Source organism: Pyxicephalus adspersus, chromosome 1 (genome assembly GCF_032062135.1).
Source record: "Pyxicephalus adspersus chromosome 1, UCB_Pads_2.0, whole genome shotgun sequence".
Classification (NCBI taxonomy): Eukaryota; Metazoa; Chordata; class Amphibia; order Anura; family Pyxicephalidae; genus Pyxicephalus; species Pyxicephalus adspersus.
Window position 1 is genome coordinate 11925913 of NC_092858.1, and position 22358 is coordinate 11948270.

The 22358-nt window shown below is 36.6% G+C and overlaps 1 protein-coding gene across 2 annotated transcripts in view; it reads right to left on the reverse strand.

Annotated features, from left to right (window-relative positions):
- The window catches only part of NOX4 (NADPH oxidase 4), a 110751-nt gene that overhangs the window by 32912 nt on the left and 55481 nt on the right, over positions 1–22358 (reverse strand). For both annotated transcript variants that reach the window (XM_072402502.1, XM_072402511.1), the window contains exon 13: positions 4661–4742. In XM_072402502.1, coding sequence (XP_072258603.1) covers positions 4661–4742 — 82 coding nt within the window. The remainder of the gene's footprint in view (positions 1–4660; positions 4743–22358) is intronic.

Consider the following 22358-nt stretch of genomic DNA (forward strand, 5'->3'; position numbering starts at 1 on the left):
AAAATGCCAAGCAAAGAACAATATGGTGGTGTAGGCCAATAGTTTTTTTTATGTTCAGTGAACTTATAAATGGCTTAGAGCTTACTCATCCATGCTACAGTCTGACTTCCCTTTCCTATTAAATTATAACCAATTGGGTACATCCTCAACCTACATTGTCAATGATGGATCTAAAGCAGTGTTAAGAAGTGTTTCTTAACAGCATTTTGTGTAACCCTTTAGATCCTCCAGAAGTTTCTAGACATTCCTTGAGCAATGAGAAAATTGTTCCTTTTAGGTCCGTTTAACTGACACCAATAATATTTGTGGCTCTATGTAAAGGCAATATAAGAGGTGTTCTTCCCATTGACAACCATACTAATGTGTTACGAGCTGTGGATCTCATATATATAGCAGGGGTTCCCTAGGATAGGTATTTCCATGGTTTCCATGTTCGAAAGGTCTGGAAACACCAATCCAAGGATCATACAGTCAGATAGTAATATGTGTGCTATGTTGTTTTGCAGCTGTAACCCAATGCTGCCAAATGTCTACTTTAGCTTCAATGCGAATGCATCAAAAGAGACCTGTTGTGTACAGAAGAATGCAGTGCAAACCTGGTCATATGCACCCCAAGAACTGTCGTCTACACTGTACTAGGGGTGAGCGAGAATGCCTTTGGCATTTCGTCGAAATTCCGATGGTTCCACGAAATTTCAGGGAAATTTTGCGAAACCGTCGGAAATCACTATAGGAGGATTATCACGGCTGTGTTCTTGGATAGAGAAACTCTATCCAAGAACACATACTACTAGTAAAGGGCTGCAAGCTCCCCTGACTGGTCTCGCAGGACCCAAAAATTAGGTTTCCCCGGCCGAAGTTACAAAGGCCGTTCTCGACTACATGTTTGGTAAGGAAGAACGGCCCAATTTGCCACAAGACCGCATTTAGAAAATTTGCTTACACTGTACGTAGGGGGTGAATGGGATACCACTGATTGGTTCTTATTGTGCTTTTTAAAGACATCCAGGATAACAACAGCTGTGTACACAAGCCATTATTCAATGATATAAATATTCCTATAAACTGGCTGCAAAACTCCTCATGGTTGAGTTTGTAGTGGTTACAGTAAGTACAGATGTTTGCTAGAAATAAATATTGTTGATAGTTTTTAGCAGTAGTAGAAGGAATGAGCATACTACAGATGGAGCTGTGTATAGAGAAGCGAGGGGGAAGGACCAGCAACATTTGCATTTTTGCTTCGCTCCAATAGAAAACAAAACCTGTTGTTGGCTGTCGGTCATTAGTGTTCTAGCATATAATACAATATATATATATTATACGTTAGGACTTACAGTAGATTTTCACCCAAGATGATCATAAACGATCATCAATCAATGAAAATCTAAAATCACATTTAACAGGACATGTACAACTGTAATGTTGAGGATGTCTTGCAAGGGTAACTCAGTCATCCTAATCTAATTAACTATTGAATGTGTCAAGGAAGATGCTGATTGTCCAAGAACATCATAGCAGGTGTGATTTTTTTAAAAACTTAGTACATGATTCCATCCCATGGTGATATAAAGTCTGGGACAGGTGATAATTGTTAGAGTTACAAGGCTCAAGATGTGGATTATCAAATTGCTGCCTGCAAATACCTGCAACCTGAGCAGAAGGTAAAAGTAAAAAGCTCCAAACTAAACTTGTGCTTAAAAAAAACCTCACTTTAATTTACCATTAAAATACATGCAGTCAACATGTTTTAAAGACCAAGCACACCCCACTTCATTAGGGCTATGTAAGACCCAAACCTAAAATACAGGTATATGAAATAAAAATGTCATGTCTAAATTCAAACTTTTCATAAAACATTATTTATTAACATATTTCAAAATATATGTATACCATATTTTTGCTTAAAGCAAATAATTCAATGCATACTCAAGTATATGCCAAGATTTTTATACCTCAAACAATTACAAAAAGATTCTTAGTTTATACTCGGGTCCTAGGTCTTGTACAGACATCAGATAGTGTTAGATGATTGTCAATGGAAATCACTTTTTTGAGATTGTTTCCAGTGACAGATGAATAAATGAGTACTGTACACACAGCACTGCTCTGTTTATTGGCATTTTGTCTTGGGTGGGAATCATCTGTACGTAGCTTTATTTTGTGACATACTTTAATAACTTGTACTTGGTGTTGAGGTTTGACAGATCAGAACCACATATGCAAATATTAGGGAGTTTGTTACACATTTGAAATGAGGACACAGCCCCATCTACTGGAGGCCAACAACCATACATAAAAGATCATTTAGGGGCAAATGACAAAAGTACAAAATACTTTAATCTATTAAAAGGACAAAAAAGTTATACAGACCTTTAAGCCCAGGTGGATTTAATTTTAAGGGAAAAAAAGAGTGAGGTTAATATGGCTCCCAATACACTTGGCTGTGTTTATTTTAATGGCAAATTAAATAAACATTTATTGGAATTTTTTACAAGTTTGGTTTGGTGTTTTTTCTTTTTTTTTTTTGCTTCTGCTTTCTGATTTTAGTGTGCCAGTGTTCCCAAAATGATGTGAATTTTTGGGAGGAGCAGCCATATCGGAGCCAGTGAACATGTCCTGTTGCAGTTTACATTGAACACGGAAACTTAAAATTCCAGCACCTTTTGAATTTCTGCTCTTTTTTAACAATTCTAAGAACATTTTCCACTTTTTTTTCCTGTGTCCTTGAATGGATACTATAATATGCAAAGACATGTTTAAACTCTTCACAAGATCGATGCCTGAGGGTAATTTGGTGGCTTTAACAATACATATATATTACACAAATCACTTTTCATATATCAAATAAAGATGATCTGTTACTATCTGTAGAAGTACATACAGCTGCTAGGAAATAACCTTAAACCAAGTAGAAAAACAATATAGCTACTTATTTTAGTTTATGTTCCCATAGATGCAAATGCCTTTTCTGCTTTTTTATTGTAAGAATATTGCTATTATTTAACTTTTCACAGTATGTATGTGTTTTGTAGTTTGATATGATAATACACTTATAAAAAAATAAAAAGAAATAAAAAAAGAGCATAGTATATTTATGTGTACAAAAGGTTTGAGTTCAGTGTAGGATGCTGGGATATTCCAGAAGCCCAGGACTGAATGAACTTCCACAATTATGCGCAGGAGTTATGCGCCAATAAAGATGGCCAAAGATCCAACACTTGGAAGAGGAGCAGAGGAAAACGGTAGAGGGAAGGTAAGTGAAGAGTCTTTTATATCTCTCTTTTGTGTCTGGCTATGTATTATGCCTATAATTCAAACTTTTATTACACTCAATGGCCTGGCATCTGAAAATAGTGGACCAAGCACTAAGGAAGCACCTCTCTCTAAGGTCATCAACAAAATAGAGTACACAGAGGTTACACAGCACAGAAACACTTTAAACAGGATTAATTAAACTTCATGAATTTAAATCAGAAGCTGTTTCCTTTCCGACTCTCTGTCTTTAAATAAAAATCTGTACTTTAAATAAAAAATACTCAGAAAATACTGAAAAAAGTGGGAAAGGAGAAGGCAAAGGGCAAGAGTCTCTGTCTCTGATGGTACGGAGATGTATAGCCACTGCCTTGATTAATTTATTAGGTGTCAATAAACTTTTGACTACAGACTCCAGTAAGCACTGGAATTGATTTGCCCATCAATTACATGTGATTCTGACTCCTCTGAAAACTCTCTAATATACTTCTAACTTCATTTTTGGATGTCCCAAAGACCTCTAAGAAAGTCTCTATAAGTGAAACACGCCAGTACACAACATCTATCTTTTCTCGACCTTGTATACACCCAATTCTGCATCCAAAAGTAGAAGTCAATGTCAAGCCTTTTGCACCCTCCTATGGCAGTTTGCCTAGGGATTTAATAAGAGTTTGTAATTTATATACACTTGCTGTGTGATTCAACATTGCGTAACCTTGTCTAAATTTATGTTGTTTAATACACTGCTGCTTTAAAGATACCCTACTCTTTCTCAGTCTTTTCATTTGTAATTACATACTTTTAAGGGTATGCATTTTGGAAATTTGTAATTGGCTTTGTGGTATGTGGTGCATTTATAGGAACCACTAGAAATGACCTCACCATTTGTTCTTTTGATATAGTTACTTGCATGTTAGTATTCGATTTTTCAAAAAAGTATAAAATATTTTTACTTACTTTTCTGAAATACGTATGTTTTGTGTTCTCCTTGCTAACAACCTAGAAAAAAACATTTGCTCTAAGCAAATCTTGTCTGGGTGCATAGGTTGTTTGAATTGTGTAACTTTTTAGGGGTTGGCTGTAAGTTATAATTCTGGAGAGTATCTCTTTCACTTTCACCTTTACATTCATTTTTGTTGAAGTGTGTAAGCAACATTTTTTTCCTACAAACAGGTACAGAATATCTGGATAACATATAAAAAGAATACTGGAGCTTTTTTTGTTAGCTTTATACATGATAATATAAAAATATATGATTGGAACTTTTTGCCTAAATTTTTTCCCTTGTAAATCTATAACCTACATTAAATAAAACCAAGAAAACTGAAATCCAGTTGCTCCGCAGGTTTTGCTCCCTGCATATAATCATTGTCCTGAGCACTATATGTCTTATATATATTTTACTTACTTTGGGTTTTTAGGCTGCTGGAAAATCGGAAGGATTTCTGAACCCTGACTGCCCTGTGATGTCAGCAGGCTGCGCAATCTTTCTGTCATGAAAAAAAGAAGAAAAAAAGTCAGTGGTTTAAATATTACTATGAATCAGATATGTCATCTACAGATGAGTGAGTAAACCTTTTTTTATAAAGCTGGGCTAAGACGAGAAGCACTTTTGGCAATTCCATCACACGATCCTTGACATTTATAGGAGCTCTGGCAGGTTCGATAGCCAATTCTAACTTGTAATTTTATCTGACATTAAGCGTCAACCTAATGGCAGGGTTGAACAGGCAGTAGATGAAGGTTGACAGAAATAGAAGCCAAGTGTATTTTAAAGAATAACTTTGTGTTTGGAAAAAAATGGTTAGGGTGGTTCGACTACTTGGCTGATTAAATGGCTCTTATTTCAGCAGTTCTTAAATTAATTGGTGCCAAAAGCTACACTTGCAGTGCAATTTTATAGTTTTGAAACCATGAATTATACTTTAAAGAGACCCAGATCTTTCATTTTAACAAAATATTATCAAAGTTCTCCAGGACTGGAAAAGATCATCGGAGAAATATAATTGGAGAACCTTGCTGATCCAGCAAACCTGGATTATTTGAAAATGTTTAAAATGTTGTACCAAATCTATTCCAGGTTTGCTGGTTCATACATGATAGTCTATCTTCTCCAATCTTGGAGAGCTTTGATAAATCAGGTCCATTTTGTGCATAGTACTTACCTGTAAACTTCTACTTTGTGTAGACATCCTAAAGACCTGGGACTGCTGTTGGGTGCCGCCACATTGAATGTGATATTAGAAGCCCCAGTAGATAAGGATATGTTAAACAAATGATGTTCTATAGCAGTGTTTCCCAACCAGGTTACTATGGAACCCTGGGGTTCATCCAAAAGTTTAACTGACACCAATGATCCTTTTGGCTATCTGTACGGGCGACATTCTTCCCGTTGGCCAGAGACATTCTTTCCACTGACCACAACACTAATGTACCGTGAGCTGTGGATATAGTATAGTACATATAGTATAACAGGTCGTTCCCAAAGACCTGGAAGGTATTTCAAGGGTTCCTCCACGTTAAAATAACAGTGAAAGGCTGCTCTATAGTATTCCCTTTTTCTTCTACTATGGCAGCCACATAAAAGGTTATGATGAAGGTGGACAAAGAGTAATAAGACACATCAAGAGGAGGGAAGGCCAAGAAAGGTAAGGAGGTATTGGGCCGTTTTTTATTAGCTAGTTTAGCAAGTAAAATAAATAATTTACGAGAAAAAGAAAATGTTTAAAATACGTTAATTTTCTATGCTGTTGGGTACATTTACCAATAAATTGGTGACAAGGTCTCTTTATGGCAGGTGAGCCAGACCTGGCCAGCGTCCAGCTGCAGACAGCAGTAAGAAATTGTTCCCTGGTATGCAATCAATCTTAACTTTCATTACAGCTTCATTAGGTTAACAATATATACACTATTATGTGACATGTTTGCATCACTTGAAAATAAAATGAGCTGAAAACTCCCTTTCCGTGAAACATTATTTAGGCGGCTTGATTTTATTTTTTCTTTTAGGCAAAAAACATAATAATAATATAAAGTATGAAATCAGTATGAATTTTAAACTAGCTCAGGAAATTGAATTTTTTCCTTGAAGTTATTATCTACCAACCTGGAAAACTGGATATATCTTTGTTATGTAACATCATTAGGGGAAGAAGATAAATATTTTAATCAGGAGGGTGCAGCTGCCACCGGTATGACAAGCCAAGCTGTACAAATATATGGGCCATAGTGATGTGGAAATTGGATAGTTCCTATCTGCCTGTAATGCTTCTCGAAGTGTTCCATTACACAATGTTGTTATTAAACACAGTGAAAAATTCATGATATGAGGTCAACATTCTTTCTAGCAACTCGCATCTGCCTAAAAGTATACAGCACCCCAGAGTCTCCAATAATCAGAAATATATCTAATAGTACCCACATTTACTTTACTCCAATAGATTGACACATTTTGAATATCAATTTAAAATACAATTATGTGTATGCTCGAATATATGTCATAAGAAAAAAGAATCTTGGTTTATACTCAGGTCTTACCAGTAGATGGCAGTGAGTCCTAATGTAACGTGTGCAACAAACTCATGTCTCTAGTCTGGGAAACTGCAAGAGTTTGTAACACATGTTATGAGAACGCAATGCAATCTTTTGGTGTCATAAAGGAGCATTAAAAAGCAATTTAGTCATCATAACCAAATCAAAAGTACACTTTTAAATAAGTGTTTTGAAAATTACACACATGGATATATTTATATACATTGTTTTATTGGCATTTCTAATAATTACTGTTCAGAATGCTAGCTGTCACAGCAACATTTTATACCCTAGGTTTATACTGCAGTCAAGTATGCATTTTCCTGCATTTTTTGGTTAAATAAGTACCTTGGTGTATATTAGGATTATTATTAATATTAAACAGTATGTATATTGCGCCAAGATATAACACAGTGCTGTACATTAAATTTGATCAGTTTATATTCAAATATATACAGTATGTACAATACTTTATCAATCACTATAATTGTTAAACCATTTTTTGGGGGTGAATGCAATACTGGGATCAGGCAAACAGGATAACTTCGGACTATATACAGACTTCAAACGTTCAGTTATTATAAGCTTAAAAAAAATCCAGGTGTATCAAAGCAGATTTTATACACAATCAGCCTGAGCAGAAAAACCTGGACTATTGCTCTCTGTTCGGTTGCAGTGTTCTCCCTCCAGAGGTTCCCCCTGCTAATACAGCTCTACAGCTATCAAAGGTCATGCTCATTGCTGGTTAGATATCTCTGGATCTGACTCAGCAGGACATATGCTTGTTGTGTCTTTTCCTCACTTTCAATAAAGGATTAGAACCAGGTTTTTTTTGCTATAGGTACCGCTACAGGGGAGATAAAGCCTCGCCATATGTCACTAGGGGGAAGTGAAATGAATAAAATTGAGTTACTGGAACAACGGCAGTTACCACTGCCTATGAGATGTTTTCCTTTGCTTTGAGGATCCCTTCTCATTTTCCATTGTGGAAGAACGAACCAAAAAAACTGGATTAAGTTCATCCAAAGGTTTATCCAACCCAAGAACTTTGACTGTTTTATTATTGAGCAGGCAACCTAGTCTGGGAACTAAACGAAGGAAGCTGGTCCTGTAGTTCTGGAGAAAAGTAGATGAAGCCATCATCAGGTAAAGTATTGTGATCTCTGTGAGAGGTAATATATAACATGTAAAAACATATAAAGTTTTTAACTTAGCTTGCATTAAAAATACTGTATATCTGATGCTAAGTTCATTAAAATCTATATTTACATACCTAGTGAAGAGCAATCAATTACACTTGATTTGATCTCCCATAATGCAAGTTCGAAGCATAGCAGCACATCCACATAATTCTACAAAAGGAATGAATAACACATTTCCTATTATCTCCATTTGTGTTACCCTAGACACTCTCAGAGTTCTAAAAAGGAATGGATAACACTTTTCCTGTTCTCTCTATTTGTGCTACCCTAGACATTAAGTGGGATAGCTTACAACATGGTCAAATCTTATTATCTTAAGTTTAACTGCTGTCAGGGTTCTATGTGGTAGTCCAAACCCATTCACTGTGTAATGCATAAGCCTCACATGCTCACCTTTGCAGACACTGCAGCTTACAGTGGGAGGGCTTATCAACAAAGGCCGTGGGAGGGGTTGGGTGTGGCCAGGTGTTGATTGACAAGTCACCCTCCTACAACATTTTTTCATTCTACTATAATGCAAGAAGACTCAGTCCACATGAGAGTGACAATTCTGCTTTGAATTGAGGAGTTGTGCAGGATTGTTATCACCTTATCAAAGGAAGCTGCATTAAGTGAACTCTACGGCAGGATCATTTGATATTTGTAGGAATATTTAGATAGCCAGAAGCAAACTTTAAGGCAATGTTCAGACCAGTTGCTGCTTCCTCATGCCAGTGAAATCTCGACTCAAGGGAGAAGTAGCTTCCCCCACAGCAGCCTTATACAAAATAAATGGGGGAGGCAAAGAGCGGTACCAGTGCTACCTACTGCCACCACCTGTCAAATTTAAGTGCCAGCCGCAAGGAATGCCCACTGGTTTGCTAGATACGAAAGCATCCCCTTGGTGCAGACTTAGTACATACTTATTAATACGAGGCCACTGATCTACATTAATTCTCATTTTTGCTGCCATTTGTGTGGCCCTACTGAAAAGAAGGATGGCTGAAGAATCTTCACATTGTTTGTTTAACCACCCAACTTCATCACTACCGTGTCCTATAGGGACCTTTGGGGCTTGCAGGAGGAACCACAGTGTGAACATTGAACAGATGAAACCCATTCCTCCGTATATGACCAACATGAGGACAATGGCACTGCTGAACTGTAATGGTTCATTGGCAATCACCAGCTTGCACTATAACTGCAAAAATCAAACTGCACATCACCACCACGAGAGCTACTGGAGTCACACAGAAAGCTTCTCTACAACTTCGGATTTGTATCGATTACTGCTATAAAGTTATTAGATTGTACAGCACAAGCTGAGAATTTAGAAATAAACGCTGACAAACTCTCCTGACAAACCAATAAGACAGATCACATCTTAAATTTAGTGTAATTACTGGAAAATATTTTGAATTTCATGAGAACAATAAAATGACTGGTCACAATAGCCAGGCGATGTAAAGCCTCTGCGAATGGCGAATTGTGTGATTCAGCTACAGAAAACAGATAAGCAGAATAAGACTGTTGATTCAATATGCTGGAACATTCTTAGTCATACAGCAAGGTAGGTGTTTTTCTGAAAGATAATAGAATTTTATTCTGAATGGTAAAATATATAAAATATCTTACTGAGGAGGATGAAGGAAACTAAGCATTGGGAGCTTTGCCCATGGACTAGTCACTGGTATTGCCTGTGGTCCACCTACAGCTGATTTTACCTAATTAATGGCTTACCATGCCTTGTTTTGAGACCAATATATGGAGGTCACCATCTTGAGGCAACATCTTTGCTTCCTCATGTCAAAGCCTCCAGCAAGAAGAACAATGAACGTCATCAAATTTCACTCCAATTTCACTCTAATCTCCAAAGACTAGGGCTATGTACACATGTGCAATACTTGTTGTTGGAAAGGATCTTTCATGATCCTTTCAAACGACTAACGATTGCATAATGCATGAAAGAGTGCTGTACATACAGAATTATTCTGCTCTATAGAGAGGGGAGGGAGAGAACGACGGAGCGGCACCCCGCTGCACTCTCCCCCCCTTCACTTGCAGTACAATCGTTCGTCGTTCGTCGTCCATCGTCCGTAGATCAGGACGATTGTCCGCCAGGACAATGGATGACGAGCGCTGTACAGACACAAGATTCTCATCCGATATTGGACCTGAACTGATTATCGGACGAGAATCATTGCACGTGTGTACATAGCCTAATGGTCACGGACAACAGAGCCTTGGATCTCATTCTGCAGATATACAGTTAAGAGGTTGTAGGCATGGGAGTGCCTAGGCACACTTACATACTGGAAAAGTCAGTGCTATTTTTCAAGAGGAATTCCAGACAAAAGGGACATTTTCACGTTACTGCTCAGGCAAAATTACTACTAACTGTTACCTGCAACAGCAAATTTTCACGTTTTGAATTGATCTCTGCTTTAAAGGTCACCTCCACTCTTTGCATGGTTGTCAGTATTTTTATTGTGTTTCAATTTCTAGTGATCCCGCTGGAAATTCAGTAAGTGAACCATTAATGAGCAAAATTCCTACTTGAAGTATGCCCAACTGTTGCAGCCATTACAAAGCTATGCAATGGAGTTGCCTTTCCCTGATGGATTTCTATGAACATAAGGGCTCATGTCAACTGGCATTCTTGTCAGACAGCTTCATAAGCATGGGAACAAGAAAAGAATAAAAATGATCTTCTTTACCTATAGTAGGGGGTGATGCATCAAAAGAATGAACCCACAATCCATAATATATATCCATATTTATTAAAATCCTAAATCAATTATAAAATTTAAATTCAATAAAATTTATATATAAAAATTAATTAATAAAGATCCATAAATATCCATAGTGTACAATCCATAAATAACCCACAATGTAAAAAACCTAGGGCAAACCCAGCTTCTTTGCAGTCATGTGTAATAGTCAATTAAAGCCAATTGGATTTGTCTACCCTGTGTCTAATGTTCATTCCAAACAAAAGCCCCCCTAAATGTGACTGCCCTTATGAAAAAAGTCCTTCAGTTATCCCATTGACTTTCTCTTCCAGTCTAATAAAGCGGTGTATTCAATGGACATTTTATGGATGAATCAGATGTCGGATCAGATTGGAACGGTTCATAATTTGTTCTTTCAGGTTACATCATATACTGAAAATTAATATATTTTTTAAGTAAATCTATACCTGCCATACAATGGATTAAATCAGCAATTTAAAATACAAAAAATGTTAATAGTATATTATTGCAATTATTGAAAAGTCTTTGATAGTATATTGAACAGAGCAAATTATAGCAAACAAGTAAAGTTTATTGTAATTTGTTTTCAATATGCATCAAACTGACTCTATACAGCACATACATCCTGAAACTATACCATAAATCTAAGCCAGTTCTCTTCACATCAAATTTACCAATGTTTAAATACCCATTTAATAAAAGAATTGATTTAAATGCCATTGATTATAACTATTTATAGCTGTCCCCTTTTCCTGCTCACAATTTATATACATTGTATATTGATTTTCCCCTCCATTAATGTTATGTGTTATCTGCATGGATTTCTTTAAATATTGTTTGGGAAACATATTGCTGCCATTAAATCATAGGGGTGTAAGTCATATGGGAATCAATAGACCAGTGGATGCCTTAGCCTAATAATGCATCAGAATTTACTGAATTTCTTCAATTGAAGTCAATGATAGCCAAAAGCAACTAAACAACAATCAATTTTTGTTAAAGCAGTTAGGACCAGCAGTACTGGCACCTGCAGCTCTAATATTGTTTTATATTATAGAATTTTTACCGTATATTACCTCATATTGCCTTGTATATTAATACAGGACTGCAACAGGGCTCAAATCTGGCGTGGTCACAAATACTACACATTGGGGTTAAGTTAATAAAGCAGTAGAGGAGGAGAACTTTTCATAGGCTAAGCTGGCAGGGAAGTTGCAGTGCAATTATTACTGCTTTGTGCCCCTCGGGGGAGGTGCTATATGTGGCATTTCACCCATGGCAGAGCATAGGATATATGGGGGTGGCAGTGAGCAGTTCATTATCGCCCTCTGTAAAGAAAAACAAATACTAGTTCTTTAATGACCAGTGCAGCAGTGCAGGTGGCCAAGTGGCTGGCTAGGCATTAACCTCCGTGTGCCAGATGGGAATACAGGGAAAATGCTTTTATGCAAAGGATGCCAAACCGTGTACAGGAATAAAAATAGCCATAGCTATTTGGTGACATCAGTCCCACAGGAAAATGAGGCAGCAAACACTGCCTGCATCCTCTGTACAGGTTTTCTATCAAAGCTGTTACCCTTTATGATGAAGACAAACATGGAGCTGGTCAAAAACCACCATGGACAGATAATAGCTTCTATCCTAAATCTCATAGCCATGTAAGTAGGGCACGATGAAATACCTAAAAATACAAAATAGACAGAAATTGAGATCACTTCATTTTTTTGCAGCAGGAGGAATTCAGGGGCAAGAAGACTACAAATCTGGTAATATGGGTAGAACTAATCCCACTATTGGAGTCTTGCAACAAAGTCAAGCTGAGCTTGGCTCTAGTTCCACTTATTCATAGCCATATAGCTAAATCTTTAGACCACTAACCACAATTTAAATAACAATTTATGAAACCCCTGAGCAAAATGGGACTGATAATTGGCAAAAGGGAATGGTGGATGGTATATTCCCATCCATTGTTATGGGGAGTTATGAGACACCCAAGCAAAGGTGAACTGGCAGTCCATTCTGTGTATAAAGCTGAACTTCAATATTGTGGATTTTGTAAAAGTCATAAAGATCTACATCTCATAATATGTATGTATCATCGATATGCCCACAGGAACTAGCAATATTTTCCATTACAGTGAACATTTAAAATGTGAAATGACTAACCTGTTATCCAAACACATCTAATTAATGTTTAGTCAAGAATATATGAAGGCGTACACCCAATGGGTCTGATTTAATAAAGCTCTCCAAGGCTCCAAGAGGATACATTTTCATCCATAAAGCTGGGTGATCCTAAAAACTTGGAATAAAGTTGGTCCAGGATATAGAAAATGACTCCATTCCAGATTTTCTGGATCACCCAGTTTCACTGATGAAATTGTATTCTCTCCAGCCTTTGAGAGCTTTAATAAATCAGACCCTATCTCCAGCTATCTCCAGCTTTGATCCCTTGATTGGATTAAAATCTGGATGTTCTAAACCTACATAAAGACACCCGGGAGGTATATTATTTTTCCATCAGGACATATTGCTATTCTAATACTATTACCACACAAGAAAGTAAAGCAAAGTAAATTAAGTGAACTTTAAAATGGCAGTTGGAAATGTATTTTTCTCTCCTTTCAGTTGACATCAGAGTTTGTAATTTATCTTTGACAAACGTGTCTGAGATTAAACTGAAAAGATTTAGGAAGCAGAAACGATAGCTTCAGTTCTCAGCCTCCCGTGGTATCTTCTGGCACAATTTGCTGCGGCTGACAGGCCCCTGGTGTCTCGGGAGGATGCCAGAGACAATGTGACACATTCACTCACTTCACTGAATACAATCTTCAAGATCACAGTATATAACTCCCTGAAAAAAAAGAAACAAGAGAAATCCCTTGTCCGCATTTATTTTTAATTGTGTTTGCTGCTGCAGGGGAGTAATTCAGCTCAAATGCTTTAAGTAAACACCAGGCATATGCTAACAGTCCTATTATATAAGGCTTGATCCAGTCACTCTAGAAGCAACAAATAATCATGACAAGCTAACCTAAGATGTGCCAAATGCGGATAAAGGCCAGGACATTAAACACACATAGATAAAACCCGGAGGTGTCACAGAGAAAACAGCTACAGGCAATGTTCTACAGGTAGGTACCAGCTGTTGGACCTACTTGGCATGAATTCCACATTAGAGAGTCAAATACCCAAAAAGGAAATTTTGTCTATATATAATGTCTGCTTCAATCAGTCACCACCTTGTTTTCTATATCACTTGGGAACTACAATGATGAGATGCAGCTCTTCTGCAGCTGAAAGCCTAATTTAAGACCCTGTTGAGAGTTTAGGTGTTCCCATTCAATTTAGGCTATGATCACACTGTCCATGAGGTTGCATTTTCAATTTTCCTCATGCCGGAACAAGCAAGGAACTGCTGTATTTGGGGAGATGCCACATGCAACCCCATAAAGAATGAACAGGGCAGTAGTGAGTGGCACAACACTTATGTAGCTGTCACTGTGGCACAAGTGACTGAATGGCTGGCCTGGTGTCACCTGCCATTAGCTGTTTGGGATCAAAGCAGGTCTGAACCTATCCTAAGTCCCCACCCTATTGCATTTCCAATAACAAATAAAAATCCAGAAAGGACTGTAAACTGTAGTGACTTTAAACTCTAACAAACATCAATCTTAGTCTGCTAAAGTGCACATGTGCCAATAATATAATACTGAACTATCTACTACTAGCTGCTTTTATTGTGAATGTATTCCTTCTCAAAAATCCTCAAAGATTACAGCAATGGGCCTGATTCATTAAAGCTCTCCAAAGCTGGAGAAGATACACTCAGTAAAGCTGGGTCATCCAGCAAATCTAAAAAAAATTAGCTATTTGTTAGCAAATACTTGCAATTCGGGACCTGATCCATTCCAGGTTTGCTGGATCATCCAGCTGCATTGATGAAAGTGTAACCTCTCTGGCCTTGGAGAGCTTTAATAAATCAGGGCCAATGACTTTAAAGTCTGCTGCGGTCTGTTTCTAAAAGCTTAGAAACACCTGCAGGTTGTTTATAATATAGGGCTGGCAGGCTGCCAAGATTTTGCGCTCATACAAAAAGCAAATATTTTAAGACATGCTGTGAACTTCAACCAAATCTACATTTTGTAATGTTACAGAGGTAAATGATGACTTGTTGAAAATGATGTCTTAGGAAAGGGCTAGATATGCTGGACATGTTCCAGGCAGGACATGGGCCAGGCTCTCCCTGCCTTGCTGCAATGTAAGGAACTCACAGTATGCAGAAAAATCAAAGTAAGTCTGTACAAATGTGCAAAGCTAAACCTAAGGCTTGCTTTTAACAGTCCATACGCCGTTAGCCAGGTATATAGATAATACCGTTCTTGGAATAAGTGTAACAAACTCTTCAATGATCAATAAGATTTTTTTACAGCAGCAGTAAAACAAAAGCTGATTGAAAAGTCCACAGTTATAGCATGCTGCCATGCTCTAATTACACAGTGAAATCCCCTTGCTTTACTGAGCCAGGCTTCACTGGTCGCCATATTGATTTCCCAGTGGCAATTACAAACAAAGCCACGTCTAAAGCTAATCATATCTGGTCCCTGGTTAACTCAAATAAATGTATTGACCAGCAGCTAATCCCAGGTGAGACATGCTTAGGCTACAGCTTGGCTAAAGTACAAATCCATAGAAGTGTACATTCTTTCAGTCAGCCAGGACTAAAGGCAAAAAAGAACCAATGGTAAAAGGTACACGAAAGGTGTAGTTAGTATTGATAATAAGTCAAATGTGAACAAGCTTCAGTAGAAGATCAGAACCAGCATTATTTGGGATATCCTTAGTATTACAGGGAAGGGGAATTTCTTAGTTCATTAAAAAGTCAATTTTTTGGCGCTAGAGTAAGTAACATAAGACCCAATATTGGGTGAATGTTCTCCTCCCTGTTCACTACCAGTTATGGCTTCACAAAACCAAACCTAAGCCCCATCTCTTAAAGCTAAGCTCAGTTCACCACCAAACCAACCCAATTGTCCAAACAGTGGACTTAAAATGGATATCATGCTGACATTTGCACCCCCATCTTTTTGTACCACCCCATTGTAATGCAGTTGTTTTTGTAAAAACTAAAAATAGGGCTCACTAAAGGAGTCAAATGAAAGTTGATTTGTACATAAAGCTATTTTTTATCTGGACACCAGATCTTCTTTCATTTGTGTCTCACATTCTCCATATCTCAGAAACTTCATACAAACAATGGCAGACAATGTTGATCTCTAAGAATCTACAAGATTCTCTTAACCTACTGTGGTACAAGTAGGCACAACCTACATGGGGGGCAAAGCAGTATTGCCACTTTATTATAAAGACTTGCATGAGATGGATTTAATTTATTAGATTTTTAGGAAATCCAATGAAAAACCTGAAGAGCAGATGGACAGCATATTGGTTTAGTGACTATCACTCTGGCCATGTAGTACCTATAGATTTGATCCCAAATGATTTGAATCCAAGGCAACATTTGAATAAAGTTTGTATGTTCATGTTGGTTTCCTTCCACCATCAGAAAAGGTTGGCTTACCCCAAATTGGCCATAGACTATGGTAAGGAGTTAGTGATTTTACTATAGATTGTAGATTTAATTTCTTTATACAATGAACAAGTAAGAGCAGACTGCTACACTAAATATCAATATTATGTTAAATTTAAACACTTATGGTTGTTTAACTTTTATACAATATATATTATATATATATATAAATTGTATATATTATATATATACATTTAAAATACTTCCAAAAAATAAAATAAAATAAAATTTTATGGTAATACCAAAATTCAATTGGGTTTTTAGGCCTTTTTAGGTAAATAAGTATAACCCAAGCCATTTCAGTGCTTTACCCTAGCTTGTTCATATCTTAAGCTCACTATATATACGTTACAATTATCCCCAAGATTAATATTTCATAATAGATTAAAAAAAAAATAAAAACATGGAAACATTGTTTTAAAGAAAGAACTTTTATCCTTTAAGCCTTTTTTAATTCTTTATACAGGTCACATAAACAGTTTGCATTAATAGACTTCCTAATGTTCTCCTAAAAAATGTAGCATAGCGGTAAGTAGCCCCAAGGTGTATGACACAAACTAACCAGCATCAATTAAAATCTTTTTGCTCTGGTAAACAGAACGAGCGGCCAGAGGGCAGAAGACTGCAGAAAAACATTTGTTTTAATTCACTAGCACCTAAAATATTCATGACTGCTGCTGCTTCCACGGGATTTACACCATTTTCCGGAGATGATATGGAGACACGTCTCGCAACTCTCCGGCAATCCTAGCTTGTCATTAAGCTGCAGAGCTCAGTAGGAGAAATTAACAACCAAATAAATATTGCTAAGCTATAAAAACATGAAGGTAGACCTGCCAAAGCTTCCGCGGGTAGATGTAATATGGTTAGTAAACAGAATCTGCAATAATAAACATAATGCAGTAAAGGTTAAAGGGATACAATAAACACAAACTATCACCATGACCATTTACAGCAGAGTGACAAGTTCTCTTGATAGGCTTAACCTGGAAAGGATGAAAAAGTGTTGATAATTACATATCTTTACAATACACATAGGCTCTATGTATGAAACAGGGAACCTGACATTCCTTCAAATGTACTTTGGTGTCAATTACTTCCATTGAAAAATATAGACACGAATGTTTAAGGGAATGTCTGATTCTCTGTTTTATAAACAGAATCTGTACTGTACACTAAAAACACACCATCACAACTCCCATTCCTGTGTTCTCACTCCATATGGCAGGGGACTGGACTAAATTTAAATGGATGCAACCAATCAAAGTCATTCGACAACCATCATCCTTCCCAATAAACGGCCAACATATTTCATGTCCTCCTTCGCGAGTCCCATAACATGCAAAATACCTTTGGCCATATGGCATCGGTATTTGGGGACGGATTTGGTATGCTAAAGAGATACACTAAAACAAATGCTAACTTTTGATGGTTTATGTTGCCTTGTGTTTGGTAAAAATGTTTTATCTGTAATAGAGGTGTGGGTTTCTACTTTTCCTACAAGCATAGGATTAGAAAAGGAAATACATGAGAATATAGATAAAAGGAAAATACTACTACAGTAGAACCCTGGTTATCCGGAACTCAGATAACTGGAAAATTCACATAACCGGCACCCAACAGCTCCGCTTTCTAGATTGCTTCTGCATCCAAGAACACATAGCTCTACCAGGGCTGCAGAAGCAATTTGGAGAGCAGAGTTGTCAGGAGAGCAGAGCAGAGCTCCGCTGATTGCTCCACTCTATGATTGGCTGAGAAAAGGGAAACCTTGATGACACTTAAGCCATCATCAGGGTTTCCCTTTTCTCAGCCATTCAGCACTGGAGGTTAATGGAGACAAGTCTCCTCATTCAAGTCCAGTGCTGAATGGCTGAGAAACTTCAGTTTCAGAGTAACAGTTAAGCGGAATCTACACTTATATTGGCCTTCCAGGTTTGCTGGATCACCCATCTTCACTGATGAAAGTGTATCCTCTCCAGCCTTGGAGAGCTTTAATAAATCTGGGCCATAGGGTAAGAGTATTAAGATCAGACACACATGGGATGCGTAGCATGTATATGTTAAAACTGTGAATGTGAAGTTTAAAAATAGTTTTATATATAGTCTTTAATTGTAGTGTCCATGTTGAAATTTCTGTACATTTCCTGCCCCTCTGTCACTGAGATATGAAATGATGTAAAATCTCTCCAACAGAAATGTAAGCAACAAATAAAACTCCTTTTTAGAGAACATTGGAGAGGTTAGAACCACCATATGGTTGTTTAGGGCCCCTTGGGAAGATTTTGCCTACTTGCAAGGGTAAAGTTAGATGACACCAAAACAGTGAACTGAAATATATCTAATGTGGATATAAATTGTAATGCTAAACCTTTCCTCTGTATGTAAAATTTAAAGAACCTGGAATTAGTCCTAATTTAATTTTCAAAGTTTGTTATAATCCCCTGCCTTACACAACAAAATCCTGTTGAGACATAGAGGGAAAAAATCCCCCAAAACCCAACCTTAAGCTTTTTACTATCCTGGCTGCATCAAACTCCGCGTCCTCATTTTGACACTGATATAATTTAATCCAACTTTGGCTAAGAGTCACAGATTACTTAATTAAAATTAACTTTATCGCTTGCATATATTACACTAGAAACCATTATCTCCCAAGAATCATTAAATAACCATGAAACAATTTTTAATTGAATGAATAAATTCCCTAAATATTCTCTTCAGGATTAAAGAACTAAGTGATCTTGCCCCAGAAGAACTGACTTATAATGTTTGGCAGACGCTTATGACTTCCTAATTAACAGAGGTGTGTGCAAAGCGGTTTGATAAGCCAGAAGACCGTGTAGACCGTGGCCCATAAAATCCCAGCATCCAAAATCTCCTACTTTATTTTAGTATTCCCTTTTCCACCTTCTTGTGGATAATTAGCCTATAAATCCCCATAGTCATGTTTATTTACGCCCTTCCAATGCTCCTGTTAATGGAGATATTTTTATACATATACAAATCAAAATAACAAGAGAGAGGATTGGGGAAAGGTGCTGAACCCAGAGGCCAGCCCAGGTGGGGAACAACTTCCCAAGATGGTCACACCCATGAGCAGCCCTGCAGCAGATAAAACATTATTGTGTCATAGTTGGCAATGTTACACAGTGAGTTCTTCATAATGAAACATTTTTTATATGAAAGGGCCAATGTTAACAGAAGTAATCTTTTAATGATTATTATAAATGGGCTAGTAATAATTTGCAGTAATTTTGGCAGGTAATGATTTCTTTAGTTTTGACAGGTGCAATTTAAAGTGGAACAACAAAAATTGTCTTTTATATTTAGCCTTGTAGAATGATTTCTGCTGGAAGTTTTATGCTCTCTATGTTCCAATTTGACAATTGTGTTCCGATTTGACATGATTTGGTAAATGTGTCTTATATAGCTGGGGAAGGGTTAACATAGCTAAAAATCTGAGGATCTGGTCTTAAAAGCCAATGACATCCAATACTGACTATAAGAATAGATCAGTTTATTTTCTCAATAGCCTTCTTTTTTAACTTGAAAAGGCTGCTTGTGATACCTCCATGTGCCTCCCAAGCTCTCCAAGCAGATTTACCATTTTTGGTTACACTCCAAGATTACTATGAGAGACCATCACCACTATTTGACTTTTACAAAAAATGTACAATTTTACAGAAATGTTCAGAAAGATATAATTTGACTCTTTTTTGGGTGATCTATGTATATACATATATTATTATGGATACATTTTATCATATACATTATTGATTATCATTATTATTATCAATACATTATTGATCATATTGCATTGATCTGCATAGTATTCTTTGTTCATATGGTTGATTATACCATATTCATGTATTTTTCCTTTTGTTTCTGTATACTGACTAGTGAATATTTTTTGAAGTATCTATCATCATGATCTCAATAATCCACTAAGGAAGCTATTGTGGCAAAACCCGTCGGGCTATAAGATAAGCTAATACCTTTAAGATAGATTTCTCTTGTATTAGCAATATAATGTTCATTTGATTTGTTGTATTTATATATATAGACTAGGAGTGCTATGTTGGTAATAGGACTACCTAGACTCTATACACAATAAACATAAGGTAATCATATTCATGCTTCAAAAGCCTACTTTTCTCTCTATCTTTGTGAATTTTCAACATTATTTTAAGGTTGGCAGGAACCTACTTCTATCCTTTTATATGAAATATTGCCAATTAGCCTATCATGTTAACATCTTTCCTCTTTTACATATTATATATAAGAAACATTGTAGCAGAATCCTACATTTTTGTTCTGAAGAAATATCTCATTTTTGAACAATGTCTTTTGCAAAATAATTCTGAACAGTGTGCCTGGTTCATTAAAAGTTGTTACTCTTCCCATGCTCCAATGAGGAAATCTGCAGTGTTAGAGTGGTAGAGACTGAAATGGAAACCCAGAACCTCCTGGAATACATACAACATCTATCCTCAGAGACTGTGGGCTGCTCCTTCTGCACATTTTAATAATAGGTCTGCTTTAAATATAACCTACAGAGCCAAGGCCAAAAAAATATGTGCACCTTTGGGTATGTCCAAGACCATTGAGTACCATTTTCTCCTGGCAAGGGAACTGAAGCCTATCAAGAAGAGCAGAAGATAGTTGTGGCATTTAGAATCATTCATAGCAAATGCCTAGGGCCAGTTGACCAATAATGGGCACTTTTTGGGCAATATCACTAATCTTTCCCCCTATTAAGCAAAATAAAAATAATTCTAGTTAAAAGCTTGTTTTTCCATGTTTTGACATTTGTTCAATACGCCTTAGACATAAAACTCTAGAGTGTTTGTGTTACCATAGCACCTACACTACTTAAACTATCCAATACCTTGACACTTAATTAAAAAAAAAAACACATCAATAAGTAAGTATCCAGGCTGCTCTTGTACATAAAAGAACACATCTCTATACAGATATTTGCTTGTCTGTTTACAACATAACCTCAAATGCCCATCAATCTGGAGTGGATTAAATATTTTTCAAATTACCAAAATGATGAAAGTAATGAACATTATACATACTGAATAAAATGGAGCACGGGGGCCAAGTCTACCTTGTATAGTGTGCTCCTCGCCCCACCTGGAGACTGAGCTAGTTACGTTCTTCCTGGCAATAGATTGTGTCGAGTGCTAACACAAAGCTATAGTAAACAGCTGTCAGCGATCACAAACTGTAATTGTTCAATTAACAATTTTAGCATGTTAATTATCAATCTAACCATCTGCAAGAAAGTGTAAAAAGAATAAGAACTGTGAGGGATAGGAATTCGCAGGTAGAAATGTATCAATGTGTAAATATGGATGCAGTCCATAAAGGGATAACAGAACCAAAACTTTATATGTCCCTAAAACATTTGAATATGCTAAACCTGACCTGGGTATGGAGACATCAAAAATCTCTAAATACCAAACGGAAAATATAATTTAACTAAATATTAATTATGAATGTTTGGTTGTTATCTATATATCTTTTACCTATGGTCAGGAATAATAAATAAATAAAATGATTTTCAAATATAACTTTAGACTATATAAACATCTAAATATTGAAAGCTTGTTGACAGAAATGACTAATTCGGAAGGAAGAAGCCACAAAGCAGGCAGCCACTGCTGTGCTGTCTCTCTCCCTAACCTATAGTGCTCTGGATATCCTTTGTTTTAGAAACAAAATATATATATATATATATATATATATATATACACACACACACATAAGTTTTCTGAAAGTTATACATTATTCAAAAATAGAAACACAAATAAAATTGGACATTGGCTCAGGAAAATATGAAGAATAATTACTATAATCCCTTTTACCTTGTGAATGTTAGGCAGTATAAAACACACTTACAATTCCATGTTGTTCACCAAAACTCCTTGCCCATCAGTTTACAGAGCATCCACTCCCACTATAAGGAAACTCACTCCAAAGACAGATATCTTGCACTTACACCAATTGATTTTAGATATTATTTAATGACTTGTGAAAGAATGA